Genomic DNA, 18,904 nt, shown 5'->3' with positions numbered 1-18,904 from the left:
CTCCCGACCCGCTCATCCCAGCTCCTCCCGCACAGCCGGAGCCGGGCTCGCCCTCCCGGACCCATCCCGGGCTCCAGGTTCCCTTTTCGTCCCGACAGGAGCTGCAGCCGGTGCCGGTGCCGGTGTCCCCATCCCCATCTCCATCCCGCCGCCTCGCACCGCCCCGGCAGCTCCATCCAGCATTCCCTCCGGGATGCAGAGACCGGCGGCGGCCCAGGGCCAGCCGCGTCCCCCGAGCCCGGGGGGCGGCGGGCTGTCAGGTGGCCGGCCCCCAGGTCACCTCCCCGGAACGTGCTCGGACCTCCACGTTGTGTTTACACGGAGTGAGGTCCAAAAAGCCTTCCCGTACCAAAGCCGCCTTATCGCCCGCTCCTCGGCCGCCCCCCGAGCCTATATAAGGGCGGCCACCGGCGGCGGGAGGGACACGGGAGGCGACCAGAGCCAGGTGAGGGGCGGGGGGCTTTAAGTTTGTGCGGCAGGAGGAGCTGGGTGTGACTCCAGGTGCACAGCAGCAGTGCTGCGGGGCACCCGAGGTGTTTCGGAGACACATGGGTGTTACGGGGAACCCCAGGTGTTTTTAGGGGAGGTCTGGGCGTCAAAGGGAACCCGCCAGGGAGCAGGTGCAGCAGTGACACCAGCACCCCGTGAGCACCCGGACAGCTCCTGTCCTGCAGCCGAACCATGCTGCTGAAGGCTGCGCTGCTCCTCTCGCTGCTGGCCGGCTGCCCAGGTGCGTGCGGGCGGGTGCGGGGGCTCTGCGGGCAGCGGGGCTGCCCGGGCAGCAGCACAAGCCCCGCTGCCGCCCGCAGTGTCCCCGGCCAAGCCGGAGCAGAGCGGCCTCTGGGAGTACCTGAGCCAGCTGACGGGGGACAAGGACGGCCTGGAGCAGGGCCAGAGCAAGCTGGGCACGGACATCACGTGAGTCCAGCACCGCAAGAGCCACCAGCACAGCCGGGCCCTGCTCTTCCCCCGGGGACACGGGGGAAGGGTGTGGGCAGCTTTTATTAGGGGTGTGTGGGGCACAGAGGGGCTGCGGCCATTCGGGGGTGTTGGTGACTGTCCCGTGCAGGAACCTGAAGGAGAGCATTCAGGATGGGGTCAGCTACGTGGGGGATTTCCTGGAGAAGCTGTCGCCCCTGAGCAGGCGCCTGCAGCCGCGGCTCCCCGAGGACTCGGCCGGCCTGCGCAGGGCCCTGCGCAGGGAGCTGGACAGCCTCCGGGACAAGCTGTCCCCGTACGTGGACGAGGTGCACCAGCAGGTCGGGAAGCAGCTGGACGATCTGCGGCAGCAGCTGCAGCCGGTGACGGAGGAGCTCCTGGAGCAGGTGTCCCTGCGGGCCCGGCAGCTCCGGCGGCACCTGGTGCCCAGCCGGGAGGTGACAGCGCAGCTGCTGGGCGGCGCCGACGAGCTCCAGCGCTTCATGGCTCACTACGCCGACAAGATCGCCTTCCACACGGAGCAGGTGAAGGACATCTTCCACCCGTACACGGACCGGCTGCTGAGCGAGATCCACCGCAACGTGGAGGAGCTGCACCGCAGCGTGGCCCCGCACGCCCGCGCCAGCCCCGAGCAGCTCAACCAGCACATCCAGGAGCTGTCCGCCAAGCTGGCCCGCAACGCGCGGGACCTGCACCAGCAGATCCAGAAGAACCTGGAGCAGCTGAAGGCCAAGCTGAGCGTGCTGCCCCGCAGCCTCGGGGCGCCGCCGGGCCGCTCGCGGGAGGCGCTGGCGCGGGAGGTGCAGCGGCGCGTGGAGGAGTTCCGGCGGGACACGTACGCCCAGATCCAGGCGTTCACCCGCGCGCTGGACCAGGAGACGGAGGGAGATGCGGCTGAAGCTCAGCGCCCGCCCGGGCCCGCCCGAGGAGCCGCTGGACGCGCCGCCGCCGCCGCCGCTGGACGAGCTGCGGGCGCGGCTGGACGCGCTGTGGCGGGACCTGGCGCTGAGCCTGAGCGAGCGCGGCGGGGCGGAGCGCGGGGAGGCGCGGGCGGGGCCGGGCGGGGCGGCGGCGCCGGGGCGGCTCCGCGGCTGAACGCGAACAATAAAGGCGCCGCCATCGCGGCCCCCGCGCGCGTCACATGATCCGCCCAGCACGTGACCCGTACGTCATCGGCCCGCGCAGCCACGTGACCCGCCACCAGCATGTCGGCGCTGGGGGCCATGGAGGCGGCGGCGGGGCCCGCCGAGGCCCTGTTCCGGCCCCTCAGCGCCGAGGACGGCGAGCAGCAGCCGGCAGAGATCGAGTCCCTGTGCATGAATTGCTTCCGCAACGTGAGGGGCCCGGGCGGCAGCGGCCTACGGGGACCGGGGGGCACAGAGGCGGGGAGAGCAGGGCAGGGGTGTGCGGGGGACAGGGAGGGTGCAGGGGCTGTGGGGGCCCAGGAGGGTGTGCGGGGGACAGGGGACACCCCCCTGCGTGGGTCGGGCTCAGCGTTCAGGGCTCTCCAGTGCTCGTGGGGAGGAGAGGGCAGGGCTCGGTGTGCGTTCCAGAGGGCTGGGGGGCCATGGGGGGCAGGAGCGAGGAAGGACCTGCCGGGGGCCACAGCTGGTCTCGGGTAGGGGGCACTGGTGGGGTCGGAAGGGCGTTTGCAGGAGCTCCTGGGGGCGAGAGGAGCTCTGGGGCAGGGACGGGGCCGTGTTGGTGGCGCCGCCAGGGCCCGTCGCCCCCAGGACTGGTTCCCACGAGGCGCCTCGCTGCCGCAGGGAGTGACACGGCTCCTGCTCACCAGGATCCCCTTCTTCAAAGAGATCATCGTCAGCTCCTTCTCCTGCGCCAGCTGCTCCTGGTCCAACACGGAGATCCAGTCTGCAGGCAGGATCCAGGAGCAGGGTGTGCGCTACACCCTGGCCGTCACCTCCCGCCAGGTGAGCAGGGCCTCGGCTCTGCTCCGGCCCCAGACCTGCCTTTGCTAGAGGAAAGGGGGCTGGGGCAGCAGCTCTCTGTATCCCAGTGGGTGGGAGCCCCTGGGTCTCTTGGGGATGCTCAGGCTGCTCCCCGGCTCTGTGTGCAGGACATGAACAGGGAGGTGGTGAAGACCGACTGTGCCTCAGCTCGAATTCCAGAACTGGACTTTGAGATCCCTGCCTTCAGCCAGAAGGGAGGTGGGTAAATGGGGGCAGTTCTTGGGGGGCTCCTGGGCACCCCTGGGGTGTGTTAATGGTGCCATCACCTCTGCTTCCCTTGCCAAGTGCTCACCACCATCGAGGGGATCATTGACAGAGCTGTGGCAGGCCTGGAGCAGGACCAGCCCGCCCGCAGGGTAAGGGGCTGGGAAGGGGGGGAGGCTCCTCAGGGATGCAGAATGCTTGGGATGTCCATCCCCTGCCCGGTGGTGTCACACAGGGCTGGTGGAGACAGCACTGGGGCTCTGGTCTCTGCCATGGTCACCTTTGTCAGCAGCTCTGAGCTCCCCCTGCAGCAGCTGGATCCCATCCTGGGGGTCTTTCCATTTTAAAGGATTCTGTGATCCCGTGTCCTCTTGCAGGCGATGGACAAAGAGGTGGCGAGGAAAATAGACGAGTTCATTGGCAAACTGAGGCAGCTGAAGGAAGTCAATTCCCCCTTCACCTTTGTGAGTGCTAACAGAAGGGCAGCTCTGCTTGGCTGAGGGTGCAGGGCTCCTCCCTCAGGCGCCCTTGTCCTGCAGATCCTGGATGATCCCTCCGGGAACAGCTTTGTGGAGAACCCCCATGCACCGCAGAGGGACGAGGCCCTGGTGGTCACTCACTACAGGAGGAGCCCCCAGCAGGCTGCTGTGCTGGGGCTGGAGGTGACTGATCAGCCCCTGGCCCCTGGGGACCCCACAGCAGGGAGCAGCAGTTAACCCTTCCCTTGCAGGGAGAGGAGGTGGATGCAAAGCTGCCGGACGCTGCCGAGGACCTGAGGGATGAGGTGGGTGATGCTGCAGAGCTCAGGGACACTCAGGACAGCTGCCCTAGGCTGGCTGGCACATTCTGGCTGCCCTTCCTCTCCCTCAGGTGCTTCAGTTCAACACCAACTGCCCCGAGTGCAACGCCCCAGCCAGCACCAACATGAAGTTAGTGCGTATCCTTTGAGGCTGGGCTCTGCACTGGGGGCTGGGGGACACTGCATGGCCCTGGGCTCTCCCTGCTGCACCACAGGCCTGAATCACTTCTCTCAGGTGGGGCCTGGTGGAGTGCAGAGCTGTCTCAGGGCTGCTCACAACTCCCAGTGGGGTCCTGCCATCCCTCGGCTGCTGCTTTGATGTTTCCCTTGACTCCCTGCTCCAGAAATCCCACACTTTAAGGAAGTGATTATCATGGCCACCAACTGTGACTCCTGTGGGCACAGGACCAATGAGGTGAGCTGGAAGGAGGGCAGTGGGGGAGGGAGTGCAGCTCTGTGCCTTTGTCCCAGAGCTCTGCTTCCCAGTGGGGCTGTTGGGGAGGGAAACTGGATTTGGGGGCATTGTTGGGAGCTGCTTTATGCTGGGTGGTGAGGCCACTGGCCCAGGTTTGGAGTGGCCTGTGGGCTGCTGGGATGAGCCCTGTTGAAGCACTGGGGTGTGAGCTGAGTGGGAGTTGTGGAGCTCACTGCCAGGTGTTCCCAGGTGAAGTCTGGAGGAGCCATCGAGCCGCAAGGCACCAGGATCACCCTCCGGATTACAGACCCTTCTGACATGACCAGGGATATCCTGAAGGTGCAGTGCCCTGGGATACCTGCCCTGGCCTCCTGTGGGCTGGGGGAGTCCAGGGGGGCCCAGCCCTCCTCTGTGGGGCTCACAGGGTGCTGACCTTTGCAGTCAGAGACGTGCAGCGTGGAGATCCCTGAGCTGGAGTTTGAGCTGGGCATGGGAGCGCTGGGGGGGAAGTTCACCACGTTAGAGGGGCTGCTGAAGGACATCCGTGACCTGGTGAGTGGTCCTGGGCCAGCCTGGGGGGCTCAGCCCCCTCCCTGCCCCTCTTGGGGTTGACTGGGGGGGACTGGCTGCCTCACACTGCCTCACCTGCCTTGCAGGTGGAGAAGAACCCCTTCACTCTGGGAGACAGCTCCACGCCCAGCAGGACAGGGAAGCTGCAGGAGTTCATTGGGAAGCTGCAGGACGTGAGTTTACTCTGGATTTTCTGTGCTCTGCACTTCAGAGGTGCTGAAGGATTAGGAAGAGCCTTAATGGCTGGACATGCTCTGTTCCTGCAGATCATAGAGGGGAAGGCCCAGGCTCACTTCATCATGGATGACCCTGCAGGCAACAGTTACCTTCAGGTACAGCCTTGTGTCCTCGGGGCGGGCTCCCTGAGCAGTCTGGGGGGTTTATTTCCCTTGCACGTGGTGGGAATGGGTTCCCATTGGAGCTCTGGGCTTGCTGCCTTTGGGGTGCTGAGCTTGGCTGCTGCCCAGAGCCCGGTGCCTGGACTGTGTGCAGAGGGGAGTGCAGGAGCTTTGCCCTGTCCCACAGAACGTGTACGCCCCAGAAGAGGACCCAGAGCTGCGCGTGCAGCGCTACGAGCGCTCCTTTGAGCAGAATGAGGAGCTGGGGCTCAACGACATGAGAACAGAGGGCTACGAGCCAGGGCCAGCCTCGGGCCGGTAGCGGGGCCACCCCTGCCCTCCCACCCCCTTCCCCAACCGCTCCAGGGACCAGGGCTCGTGTGGGGCCAGGGGAGCTGTGCCTCGGGGCCTCCCCGCGGGCAGCGGTGAGCGAGGGGCTGATGTGCGGGGGCACGGGGGTGCCACTGGAGGCGACTCCCCAATAAAGGGATTGATGAAAGCTGATGTGCTCGTGTCCTGCTGCTCTGCTCCATTCATAACCCGTGTTTGTACACACACCTGTGTGACCACGCCCATAGCCCCGCCCATAGCCCGCCCAGCTCCATTTATGGCATCTCTGCGGCCTGACTGCGCCCATCTCCTGGTACAGCTCCATTTGTGGTAGTGACCGTACCCATTTTTCCAGTACAACTCCATGTATGGCAATGGTCACGCCCATTTTACCTGTTGTAACTCCATGTATGGCAATGGTCACGCCCATTTTTCCAGTACAACTCCATGTATGGCAATGGTCACGCCCATTTTACCTGTTGTAACTCCATGTATGGCAATGGTCACGCCCATTTTTCCAGTACAACTCCATGTATGGCAATGGCCACGCCCATTTCCTCAGTACAACTCCATGTATGGCAATGGTCACGCCCATTTTTCCAGTACAACTCCATGTATGGCAATGATCACGCCTATTTTTCCAGTACAACTCCATGTATGGCAATGGTCACGCCCATTTTTCCAGTACAACTCCATGTATGGCAATGGCCACGCCCATTTCCCCAGTACAACTCCATGTATGGCAATGGTCACGCCCATTTTTCCAGTACAACTCCATGTATGGCAATGATCATGCCCATTTTTCCAGTACAAATCCATTAATGGCATTGATCACGCCCATTTTACCTGGTGTAACTCCATTTATGGCAATGACCACGCCCATCTTACCTGTTGTAACTCCATTTATGGCAATGACCACGCCTATTTCCAGGCAAACTCCATGTATGGAGATGACCACGCCCCTTTCCCCAGCGCTTCACGCTCAGGCCCCGCCCCTTCCTGCCGGCGCCGGAGTTTTGCGTCAGAGCGCGATGGCGGCGCCGGGGGTGTCGAAGGCCGAGTACCTGCGGCGGTACCTGAGCGGCCCCGCCGAGCCCGCCCAGCCCCGCCGCCGCCGCAAGAAGAAGCCGCCGGGCGGCACCGCCAGAGGCGGGTGAGTCCGGGGGAAGGGGCGGCAGGAGCGACCCTGTGCGGGAGCCCCCGAGCCCGCTGGCCCGGAATCCCCTCTCCGAACCCTCCTCCGAGCCCCGCGGGGCCGGGGCGCTCCCCGGGCCCCCGGGCCAGAGCCCCGCTGCTGACGGCAGCGCCTGTCCCCGCTCAGGATGCGCATCGTGGATGACGATGTGAGCTGGAACAGCATCGCCGCCGCCCCGGAGAAGGAGGAGGAGGAGGACGAGGGGGACATGCCTGTGGTGAGCGGGGAGTCCCGTCAGACGCGGTCTCACACCCTCAGTCCCTGCTTGGGGCCACCTCGCGTTTCCCTCTGGCAGGAACTTGCTCAGGCAGCTCTCCCTGCCCTGCCTTTTGGTGCGTCCTGCCGCAGCACGGGTGGGATTCCTGCTCGGATGGGATGAGTGGGATCCCTGCAGATCAAAGCTGCCCGTTCTGTGTGTACCCAGCACGGTGGTTCTGTGCTCCAGGGCAGCTGCTGGAATGAGGCAGCGCATTGCTGGGCTGCAGTGCTTGTGTCAGGAGCTCTGCCTGTGGGTGAGCCCCTGGTGTGCTGTGTGCAGGTGGCAGAGTTCATTGATGAGCGTCCTGAGGAGGTGAAACTCATGGAGGAATTCCGGACAAACTCCAAGTGGAAGCTTCTAGGAGGTGAGAGCAGCCTTCTCCAAACAATGATGCAAGTTAAAAATAATTGTGGCTAAAAAAAGGCAACCAGTAATCCTTGAGATGCTGGAGGGCTGCTGAGCTGTGCAGAGCTCTAACGATGGTGATTCCAATTGTTTTCCTTCAGATGAGGACTCGCAGAGTTCGGATATTTCGGGATCTGCCAAGTCTGCCACGAGGTATGGGGGCTGCAACCAGCAGTTCTGCTCTGGGGTCACTCTGCCTTTCTGGGCTTGTCTGTCTGGTTCTATCCAGGTGCTTTGCTGGGAAATGTGGCCACTTCTGGATACCTTTCCCTGCTGCCTGGGGTAGGGGACTGGCAGCTCTGGGTGTTTGTGACACTGCCAGGGAGATTGGGGTGATGATCCCTGTAAGTTTGAGTGATGGTGGTGGTGGAGACTTTCAAATTCCAGCTCTGCTGGGATCCAGGCTGCTTCTGGGAGGGCTGGGGCTCAGGATGTGGAATCCACGTTCTCAAAGCTGTTCCAGCCTTGGCTGAACAAACTGAACACAAAGAGAGCTCATTGTCACCTCCTCTGCCCTCGCAGGCGGCGCCACGACTCCCCAGAGCCAGCAGGGAAACACAACGGCTCCTTGGACCCCTGTGCTCCGAGACGGCAGCGCCACGACACCCCCGACCCATCCCCTCCCAGGAGACACCGTCACGACACCCCCGACCCGTCCCCTCCCAGGAGGCACCGTCACGACACCCCCGACCCATCCCCTCCCAGGAGACACCGTCACGACACCCCCGACCCATCCCCTCCCAGGAGGCACCGTCACGACACCCCTGACCCATCCCCTCCCAGGAGGCACCGTCACGACACCCCCGACCCATCCCCTCCCAGGAGACACCGTCACGACACCCCCGACCCATCCCCTCCTAGGAAACAGCGTCATGACACACCAGACTCCTCACCTCCCAAAAGGCAGCGTCGTGACACCCCAGATCTGTCACCTCCCCGGCGGCGGCAGCGCCATGACACCCCTGACCCGTCCCTCCAGGACGACACCGTCACGACACCCCCGACCCGTCCCCTCCAGGAGACACCGTCACGACACCCCCGACCCGTCCCCTCCCAGGAGACACCGTCATGACACCCCTGACCCATCCCCTCCCAGGAGGCACCGTCACGACACCCCTGACCCATCCCCTCCTAGGAAACAGCGTCGTGACACCCCAGATCTGTCACCTCCCCGGCGGCGGCAGCGCCATGACACCCCTGACCCGTCCCCTCCCAGGAGACACCGTCACGACACCCCTGACCCATCCCCTCCCAGGAGACACCGTCATGACACACCAGACTCCTCACCTCCCAAAAGGCAGCGTCACGACAGCCCAGATCTGTCACCTCCCCGGCGGCATCAGGACGTGTCACCTCAGAGAGAGAAGCCAGGGTCCCCGAGTGGGAGGAAGAGCCGAAGGAAGGGTGAGTGTCACACAGTGTCCCCAGGGGACTCGCTGGGGACTCGCTGCCACCGGCGGGCACAGCACCCCCTGGCTGTGATTGTCTGGGAGGAACCAGCAAATCCTCACTCTGATTCGTGTCCCCAGGACAGACCTCGCCTGCCCAGAAGGAGCAGCACAGGTCACGGAGTCCCCCCGGCTCTCCCAGGAAGGTAAAGGTTGTTCCTTTCCCTTCCAGGCTGGGACAGTTTTTGTAGAAGTGGCTCTAACAGGGCTGTCCCTGCCCTGGCCCTGTGGGTTGGGTCACTCCTCGTTGTGCCTTCCCCCTCTCAGCCAGCTGGAGCAGTGTGCTGTGTGTGCTTTCCAGGCTAACATGATGTCATCCGGGGCCAAAGCTGGCCTGGTGTCGGCTGAGGTGCTGCAGAGGGAGAAGCAGGAGCTGAGGAAGCACGAGAGGAGCACCAAGCACCTGGAAGGTGGGAGTGTGGAGCACAGCCCGAGCCCAGCTCCCCCTCTCCTCCTCTGCTCTGCCAGGGCCTGGCACTGGCATGCTGCTGGGGAGCATCCCTGTGGAGCTGCAGCTGCAGCTGCTGCTGGAAGCCTTGGCCAGGGCCACTGATCCACATGGGGGTTTCAGAGCAGTGCCGGGGAATCACAGGGAGTGTGAAATGCTTTTCTTCTGCAAGTCTGAAGGAGCTGATGGATAATGAGAGCTCAGGGTCTGGGTGGGGCAGCAGGGAAAAGCAGGAGCTGAGATCCTGCCTGGCTGTGGGTGGCAGGCTCTTTGGGAGATTAGGACAAGCAAAAGAGAAGTCACAGTTAAAGTCATTGATTATTTCAAAATGTTTGACTTGAGACGTGTGTCCCTGGCAGAGGAGTCCCGGCACGCTCAGACCGTGTTCCGAGACAAGTCGGCCGCAAGAGGAACCTGGCCAGGAGCAGCTGGAGCAGAGGCTGAAGGCTGAGGCAGAGGCCAAGAGAGAAGAGCAGTATGCCAAGTGGGGAAAAGGGTGAGTAAGGGACTCCTAAGCACAGTCTTTGGGCCTCCCATGTCCTGGTTTCAGTTTGGATCTGCTGCCAGACTGGTGCTGTTGTATTTCACTTCATTCTGAGGTTGATCATTCTGAGGTTGAGGCTGGGGCCAGCACGTGTTCCACGTGTCTGAAAACCCCTTCCTTTGCTGGAGGTGCTTTGGGAATGCTGCACAGGCAGTGAGAGTTCAGGGCTGTAAATTGAACAAGTCCCAAGGAGTGATGGCCTGGGTTTGGTGACACTGTGTTTTCCAGGCTGGCACAGGAGAGGCAGCAGCAGCAGAATGTGGAGGATGCAGTCAAGGAGATGCAGAAGCCCTTGGCCCGTTACATTGATGACCAGGACCTGGATAGAATGCTGAGGGAGCAGGAGAGGGAAGGAGACCCCATGGCTGCTCTCATCAAGAAAAGGAAGGCCAAGGAGAACAAGGAGAAAGGTTTGGCTCTGGAATACATCTGTGTGTGGTTTATTTCAGCAGTGCAGAAATGCAGCTGCTGCTCAGTGAACAGCCAAAGTGCTGGAGCAGCTGAGTCCTGGGCGACTTCTGGGCACTCTGGAGTTACTGGTTTTTTGCCAGTAACAGTTACAGGAGTTGTTAGCTGGGAGAGCAGCTCTGGTGACTGAAACTCAGCAGTTTGTCACAGTGAGCCTTTGGGAGCTGTAGGTGACTGTCAGGAGCTCTCTACCTGTACCCACCTGCAGACACCTCCTGGGTGGGTGAAGGTGTGACCACCTGACTGTGCTGAAAACAGCTGTTCTGTTCTTTGTGTTCCAGAAAAGCCCAGGTACAAGGGACCAGCCCCTCCACTCAACAGGTTTAACATCTGGCCCGGGCATCGCTGGGATGGTGTGGACAGGTACTTGTTCCTGTGGGAGTAACAGTAAAAATGAAGGAGTTTTACTTTGGGGGTGTTGGCAGCTACAGATGTGGGAGGTGGGGAACTGGAGAGGCATCAGCTCTTGGTATCCAGAGGTGGAAACAGCCAGAGAGAAGGAGGGGCACACTGGTAGTGTCAGTGTGCACTGGGTGTCCCTTTCAGGTCCAACGGCTTCGAGCAGCAGCGCTTTGCCCGCATTGCCAACAGGAAGGCAGTGCAGGAGCTGGCCTACAAGTGGAGTGTGGAGGACATGTAGGGACAGCTCCTGCAGTGACCCACAGGCACCACCTGCTGCCAGAGCCCTGAGGAGTGGCTGCTGTCCCTGGAACAAGCCCTGCCCTCGGCGTTCAGCAGCCCACTGCAGCATCTGCCCACAGGCAAGGCTGGATTTCCCTGCCAGCCAGAGCCTCCAGCTCTCTGGGGAGGGAGGACACCCACTTCTTGTTTGTTTTCTGATAAACTTCTGTTCTATGCCAAAAGCTTTGACCTCTGAGGGCAGTTCCCAAGTCTTCAGGTGTCCTAAATCTCAGGTGAAAATCTGCTGAACGCTTGGGCTTGGGAGAGTTGCCCTCGAGCAGTGGGTCAGTCTGCTTCAGAACTCAGGTTCAGTTGAACTTCTGAACTTTTGTTAAGTTTATGAGTTATTTTGCCATGTAGATGCCAGAGTCACCAACGTGCAAGAAAGTTCAAACTCAGCTTCTCCTGACCCTGTCCAGACAGGAAACTGAGCAGGGAATGCTCTGGCACTGGAAGAGTGACCTGCAGTGCTGCATTGGCAGCCAGATCTTCAGGAGCCTCAGCAATTCTTCAGGGGTCCATTTCTAGTGGAAGTAAATGTATGGAGAATTAGGAATTAAGATCTGGAATTGCTTCCCTCATAGCTGGGAGCAGCTGGTCCCCCCAGACCCCTCTGGATTTGGGGCTGATCTCAGCACTTCCCCAGGCCTGGGGCTCGCTCTGGTGGGAGGTGTACCAACCCTTCCTTCTGCTGAGATCAGATTTGTCAGTCTCAGAGCTGGAGGCTGGGCAGAGCTTCCCTTAATCCCTGTGTGCCAGAAAGCACTTGTGGAAATAAATGCAGTTGTTCTTGCTGAGGTCCCAGGGCTGGAATGCAGGCAGCAGTTTCCATGGAGATGCCTTGGCTGCAGCAGTGGGCAGGGCAGGGCAGGATCACTCTTTTCAGGGATTCTCCAGTGTTGGGAGGGCCTGGGTGGGAGGGAGAGCAGCAAAGTCTGCTCTGGAGTGCCAGACTCTTGGGGCTTCCCTGTTTTTCATCCCTGTGTAACATTTCCAGCAGCCCTGGAATTGATGTATTCACCTGTAAATAACACCTCTTTTTGTACTCCATTCTGTGTGGTGGTGGTTTTTCCAACGTGGGTGAACCATTCCCAGCCCTGTTACACTCCTGGGCAGGGAGGTGGTTTGGGAGCAGGGGTGGTGATGTGAGGTGGCAGCACATTTCCAGTTATGCTTCCCCCTTCTGTCACCAAAGCTCTGTTCCATTTTCCCTGCAACCTGAGGCAGCTGCAGCCTCGACAAGTGCAGTTCCACTTGACACATTCATTTTTGCTCTCACTTAATCTGAGTGCTGCTGGAGATGAGAAGAACCTGCTGTGGGATGATTGGATTCACCCTCATGAGCAGGGCTGGGTGCTGGTACCTTCCTCACCTGCTTGGTGACAGTGGCTGCTCTTGCAGAGCCACAGATGCCAGCAGCTGGCTCCTGTCACACTTGGGACTGGAAGCTGCTCTTAAGGAGGAAAAGCATTTTTAAGTGTTGGCAAGCTCTAAACAGAATGTGCTTAGCACCTGAAAATAGAATCAGGTTCTGCTCCTTGAGCTGATTTTCAAGGCTGGGGTTTTAAAATTTTAAGAGGTACTGCCCTGGGGACCTCCTTGTTCATCACAATGCTGGATTTATACATCTGTTACTTGTTTATAACCAGATATTTTGTTTTTAAGAGACATCTCTGAGGAAAGGAGGGGCTCCCACGATGAACACCTCCCTCCCTGATCCCATCCCCATGTGCTGCCTGGGGAGAAGGGAGCTGGGTTTGTCCCTGTGCCCTTGTTCTGCATCCTGCATCTGTCCCTGCTGTGAGCAGCTCTGGCTGCAAAGCAATTGGGAAACACTGCAGGATCCTCTGGGCTGAGCTGGGTGAGGAGATGGAGCAGTGACACCAGGACTGGATCTCTTCATTAGTGGTTCTGGAAGGGCAGAGCCCTGGTCTTGGCATCGAGCAGCGACTTTGATTAGCTTCAACCCAAAAAAACCAATATTAAAATCTTAATTTAATTTCAACCACTGTCATTCACAGTCATGGCAAACAGCAAGCAGAGTAATTATTATGCAAATGAGACAGATAGAAAAATGATTAATAATTGCACAAATTAAAAATTATTGTAAACATCCTGTGAGTGGTGATAAGTCGGGGAGGAGCATGCGGGGGAGGGAGGGGGGCTCAGCCTCCTCCTGCCTCTGCATCTCATCAGTGGGAGCAGCAAACCGGGAGCCCGGAGGTGCTGGGGGCTGGAATCTGCCCCAGCTTGTCTCTACTGGGAGCCAAACTGGGTTTAAACCATGTCCCCCTTTTGGAGTGCCTGTGCTGCTGCCACTGGCTGTGTGAGCCCTGCAGCCTGCCCGGGGACCCCAGCACCTTCCCCATCCCTGCCAAGGACCCTCCAGCTCCCCCCAGCCATTACCCAGCTGATTCCTCTGCTCTTTCTCTGCTAATTGCACAGCTGCACTTCCCCCCCCGTTTTCCTTTTATGCCTTTTGCAAGGAGCAGGGTAATTCCAGTCCCAGGCTCTAGCTGGCTCCTGGGCTTCCACGGGCACTGCTGGTGTCAGGGACGAGCAATTAAAGCCTGGCCCCCTGCAGTAATTAGATTTTTGTTGATGAGCTCGTGGTAATGTGTTTAGTTTAGATTAAGAGTTTAATTCCTGGGGTGTGACACCGCCTGTCCCCGGGAGCCCTGTGCCCATGGGAGAGGGGCTGGAGGGAGGGGTGGTCCTGGGAGGGGACCCTTGGCCCCCTGCCTGTCCTGTCACCTGTCCTGTCACCTGTCCCCACAAAGGTGAATGTGGCCTCTCCCCCCAGCTGCCTCTTGGCTGTTGTTCTTTTTAACAGCTCCAGCAAAGTGGGTTTTGGCAGTGTTGTGTTATTGCTCTGTGTCCTGCTGAGTTCTATTATTTTTTAATTAAAAAGAGCCTGAGATTTGTCATTTAATGTCTCTCTAAGTGGCAGCAGCTCCAGGTCGTGGGTGCTGGGTGGAGCTGGTGCTGGTGTGAGAGACAGGGAGGAGTTCAGGCGGTTCCCTCAATCATCCCGTGCCTCCAGCACGGAGCCCCTGAGTGTGGGGGCACAGTGGGGTCCCCCCAGGCACAGTCACCCCCATTGCCTTTTGGGGAAGAAGAGTTTCCCCTGTGACTCCATCCCACAGCGGGGCTGGGAGTGAGAATCCCTGAGACTGGCAGGTTAGTGATTGTATATGCATATGTGCACTTTCCCTAATTATGGAATAATTAGGGACTCGCAGAGATAAAAATTACTAATAATATTTACTCTAGACTCTATATTTTTTTTTTTTCAATAACCTCTCTCTCTCTCTCTCTTCCTCCTTCACCGAGTCTTGGTGGAAATAACTTTGCAGATCCCAGCTAATGAATATTTGTAAATGCAAGAACATTCAGCGCCGGAATATCCAGAGGGCATCCTCTCTCTGCCTTGTAATTTTTTTTTTCACCAGATATTTAATATTTATGGTTCCACAGCCTCGTGAATAAAGAGCCACACGCAAACCCCCAGGAACTCGGGGGCCAGGATATTTATGGTGCTTCCTCTTTTCCTTTTCAATTACGAAGACACCTCACATAATTAAGTGCTAATAACCTTGTTAATCTAAAATTGATACTCTTTCTCCTGGCTATCTCTTAATAGAATTAAAAACAGATTAATAATCAAGGCTGGGAGACGTTGAATGGGATTCAGGGAGAGGGGGCCAGGCTCTGGCCCCTCCTGGGAGCTGGAGCAGGGTTGGGATGGGCAGCACCAGGAAAAAGGGGCAGGCAGCCAAGTGCATCCCCCCGTGCTCCTCACACAGCTTACATTTTTAAGACAAACAGCCATGTAACAGCATCTCCTAATGAAACTGTTTTATGTTAATTAATGATGCACCCAGGCTCATTTTCATGCATGCCCCGGCTCCGCTTCCCCTCCGCCGAGCCTTTGATCTGTCAGAGGCTAAACGGGAGATAAATAATCAAATTCAGGAGCAGCCTGGATGGAAATAAACATGTTTTAGATGCGTTTTGTGGCCATGTGCCCCATGGCTCAGCCTTTCCTGAGTCCCTGTGTCCCCCCCTGGGGACAGCACGGTGTCCCCACCATGGGATGGGGTCACTGTGAGTGTCTGTCTGCCCTCCCCAGAGCAGGAGGTGCACTCAGATGGACAATTCAAACTCTGCAGTGTTTCTTTCTTCCAGCCCGTGCGAGATTCCAGCAGCTCCAGGGCACAGCGGGGTGAGCTGGGTGCTGGCACTGGCCACGGTTGGGACGTCATTTAAAGCACTCAACACAATCTCTCCCAGATTGTCACACCTCAGCGGAGGCATGTGTGCATCCACATTCATTCTGGAGGAACTTCAGGAATCTGGGGCCAAATTCAGGGTTTTGGGGGCGTCCCGACTGAATTTTGGCGGGTTTGGTGTGGAATTAGTGGTTAAATTCAGAATTTGGGGTGGAATTTTGGGTGAATCGGGTGGATTTTGGGGTTTTCCAAGTGGATTTTGGGATGGATTTGGGTGGATTTGGGGTGGTTTTTAGGCTGAATTTGGGGTTTGGGGTAAAATTGGGGTGTCCTGAGTGGATTTTGAGGTGATTCAAGTGGAATTTTGGGCTAAATTTGGGGTTCTGGGTGAAACTCAGGTGTTTCAGGTAGATTTTTAGAGTGAATCTCCAAATTTGGGGAGATTTTGGGGCCAAATAATCTATTTTTGCTAAAACCAGCTCATCCCTTATGGATTTTTGGAACTCCCTTTGCCATTTTTGAGGTAAAATTGCCCTATATTTTCCCAAATCCCTTTTTCTAGAAATTTATTTCTCAGCATTTTCCCCATCCCCAAATTCCCAATCTCCCCTAAAAATTTCCGAAATAATTCCCCAAAACTCCACACAGATATGGGGGAAATTTTAATTTAATGATTTGAGGGGGGGGATCCCCAAATTTTTTGGGCTCCTCCTGTTGAGTCCGGGGGTTCCCAACCTGGGGAGGGAAATTCCCACCATGCCGATCGAGTGCTCCGGGCACGATTAGCGCTGCCTGCGAGCGATCGCTCGTGCATGACATCACTAATCGAACGTCGAGCAATCGATCGGCAGGAATGAGCAATGGAGCCCGGAGCCATCCATCGGCAGGCAGCACTAATCGAGCCCCTAGCGATCGATCTGCAGGCAGAAATGGAAAGGGTTTTGGAAGTTTTGAAGGTTGTTTTGGCATATTTTATGGGATTTTTAAAATATTTTAAGATTTTTTTTTTAGTTTTTTGGGGATTTTTCAGGATTTTTTTTGCGTTTTTGGGGGTGGTTTGAGGGTTTTTAAAGGTTCTTTTGGATTTTTTTGGGGTGGGTTTTGCAGTTTTTTTGGGGGTTTTGGAGGGGTTTGAAGTGGAATTCTGGGGATTTTGTGCTAGTTTTCTTTTTTGTTTTGTTGTGTTTTCTTTTTTTTTTTAGTTTGGGTTTTTTTTGGGGGGGATAGATAAAAAAAAAAAATTTTAATAAAAAGTGATTTGGGGAAAAAATAGGGGAATTTCACCCCAAATATGGCGAAGGGAGCCCCAAAAATCTACATGGGAGCTGCACAGGGAGGGTGTGGGACACCCCTGAGCAAGGATGTAAAATAACAGGGCACTCAGTGTTTTGGTCTGGTTGACAACGGGCTGATCACTCAGAGTTGGACTCGATGATCTTGGAGTCTTTTCCAAGCGAAATGATTCTGTGGTTCTGTGAAGAAAAGGATCTCCTGCTGCAACATCTCCCATGTGTCACTGTGTGCAAGCAAGGAAAAGAGATTTAGCAAGAAAACACGCACACAAACAAAGCAGAGAAGGTGCTGCTGGAGGCTGTAGAGTGGCTTTGCCTGCAGACTGGGATTCCCTGCCTGGCTCTGGCGTGGCTCAGCATCCTGCCAGTGAGATAATCAGGTCAATGCATTTTTAACGGGGCATAGGAAATCTTTATATTTTTTGTCAGGCTCATTCTTCTCCCCTGCCTCTCTGTGGGGGCTGAATTATTTAATGCTGAATATCAAGCAGGGCTGGTTTCCCTGTGCTGGCTGCTGACGGTGCATTTTGGGGCTGCTGAGATTGGCAGGTGGCTGTGCTCCGAGCTGGGCCCAGGGGGAACCCGCTGCAGCAGCACATTACCTGCTTGCAGGAGATTTATGGCACAACTTGGGTTCTTCTGGGCATCTGAATAAGCAGGTTTAATAACAGGTTTGCAGAAGGGATGAGCAGTGCCAGAACAGAGTGCTCACAAATCACATCATCCCCTGTGTCCCTAATCCATCTGAGTGCAGTGACAACATCAGCTGGAGGCTGGGTGTTGATTCCCATGCTGGGGGAAGCTGGGAGAGCAGAGGGGATCCAGCAGATCCCTGTTTTGGGGCACCAGGGCGGGCAGGGCTGGCCTGGGATGGGGTGGCAGTGGGCACAGGTCGTGTGTGGCGAGGAGCACACAAACACAAAGGGCTGCTCTGTGTATCGGGGTTTATCTTTCCCATTAATGGCTTTCTAAATTGGTGGCAGTGGAGCAAAAAACCCAATCTGAACTCGGAGCATGCATGATTACTATTGTAATAACCTTGGCTAATAAGAATATGATGTGGTGTTAGGCTGGGAAAGAAAACACATTTCTCATTAGCTTTTTGATTAATTACTCCACATAATTTCCTAGGGGGACATGCCTGGGACTGATTGCCTTTGCTTTTGACGCGTGCAAGTGGTTTACCTTAAGTTAATAATTTTCTCGGTGACATTTTAATGGCAGGCCTCAATTAATCTCCAGTCACTGGGCAAAGGCCAAGCCCTCGCCATGCCCTCGCTGCTCTGGGGCTCAGGGCACCCCCTTTGCCCACCCTCCTCCAGGACAGGGCAGAAGAGCTGCCGGGGGGGAGTGTTAAGGTCAGGGTTGGGCAGCCCTTGGCAGAGGTTTGGGCTCCAAGACCCTGTCCTGCCCCACACATGATGCTCGGGCTTCTCAGGGCTTTAAACACCTGGGAATGCAGCAGCTGTGCAGCCCTGTCCTCTCCCAGCACTGCCAGGGATCCAGCTGTTCCCAGGCAGATGTTTACATGGCCTGGAAGAGACCGATTTCCTTCCGCGCGTTATAACATAAATATTTCACAGGAGCTAAAATATTCAACACTCGTTTGATGTTGCCACATGGAGTGGGATCAAATGAGGGTGGGAAGGAGGGGAAAACAGGAGAGGGGAGCAAGCAGAGACTCATTTGTTTCCCTGCCTGGAAATGGAGTGGTGCTGCATATTTCTGCATCAGGAAATCACCCAGCACAGTGATCTCTGCTCAGCAGCAGGTGCTTGGCTGGTGCAGCTCTGTGCAGACCATGTCTGATGTGGCTGGGGCTGGGACTGTGCCAGGGGCTCATCCCACACCTGGGATGTGCATCCCATATCCCAGGGGCATCCAAAATTCACCCTGAACTCTCCAACCAAGTCTGTGCTCCACACAAACTTTAAAACATGGGCAGTTCCAGTCGAACTCCTACTACATGAAATGTCAGGGTAATTCCAGGCCTTGCTCTGCCATCCTGGCATTCCTGGGGCTGCTGCCTTGCTGCTGGGGTGGAGGGATGGGGGTGTGGGTGGGTATGGCTGGGCAACACCCCTGGGCACCCTCACCTGGGGCAGGTGCTGGCCAGGAGAAGAGCCAGCAGTATTTATGTTTCCATCCAAATGCATGGATCAAAGCTGACATTTTAATCTGTTCAACAACATCTCAAGGATAAAAAAGTTGCAGGCAAATCACAGGCCTAAATTGGTAATATATTTCTGCTTGTCAGTTGACAAATCACTTTACAAACCCCTTCTGCATTTTCCCACAGTCACTGGGTGTGCTGTTTTGGGATGTGCCAGCCTCCATCCCTCGGTGTTTGTGCCCCACTCCTGCTCAGGA

At 57.5% G+C, this 18,904-nt stretch overlaps 3 protein-coding genes across 3 annotated transcripts; all 3 read left to right on the top strand.

Moving 5' to 3' along the window:
* The first annotated feature begins 313 nt into the window (after positions 1-313).
* On the top strand, positions 314-2,079 carry APOA5 (apolipoprotein A5). The gene is given in 5 exon segments (XM_079326881.1): positions 314-445; positions 572-730; positions 810-918; positions 1,070-1,823; positions 1,825-2,079. Coding segments are annotated over 4 exon segments (1,122 nt in total). The 5' UTR covers positions 314-445; positions 572-681; the 3' UTR covers positions 2,035-2,079.
* Positions 2,047-5,719, top strand: ZPR1 (ZPR1 zinc finger). The gene is made up of 14 exons (XM_079326880.1): positions 2,047-2,273; positions 2,706-2,867; positions 3,014-3,104; positions 3,192-3,262; positions 3,488-3,574; positions 3,650-3,772; positions 3,841-3,894; positions 3,981-4,047; positions 4,254-4,324; positions 4,574-4,663; positions 4,766-4,876; positions 4,981-5,067; positions 5,161-5,226; positions 5,420-5,719. The coding sequence occupies exons 1-14, from the start codon at positions 2,145-2,147 to the stop codon at positions 5,552-5,554; spliced, it is 1,344 nt and encodes a 447-aa protein (XP_079183006.1). The 5' UTR covers positions 2,047-2,144; the 3' UTR covers positions 5,555-5,719.
* Positions 5,720-6,557: 838 nt separating this feature from the next.
* BUD13 (BUD13 homolog) lies at positions 6,558-12,820 on the top strand. The gene is given in 15 exon segments (XM_079326841.1): positions 6,558-6,715; positions 6,884-6,974; positions 7,296-7,380; positions 7,523-7,574; positions 7,944-8,372; positions 8,411-8,433; positions 8,709-8,825; positions 8,951-9,015; positions 9,171-9,279; positions 9,677-9,712; positions 9,715-9,732; positions 9,735-9,813; positions 10,090-10,271; positions 10,611-10,692; positions 10,876-12,820. Coding segments are annotated over 15 exon segments (1,584 nt in total). The 5' UTR covers positions 6,558-6,593; the 3' UTR covers positions 10,970-12,820.
* Positions 12,821-18,904: the final 6,084 nt, after the last annotated feature.

This window comes from Erithacus rubecula, assembly GCF_903797595.1.
Source record: "Erithacus rubecula genome assembly, chromosome: 25".
Lineage (NCBI taxonomy): Eukaryota > Metazoa > Chordata > Aves > Passeriformes > Muscicapidae > Erithacus > Erithacus rubecula.
The sequence above is the reverse complement of the archived record's forward strand: the minus strand, read 5'-3'. Positions and strand labels throughout refer to the sequence as shown.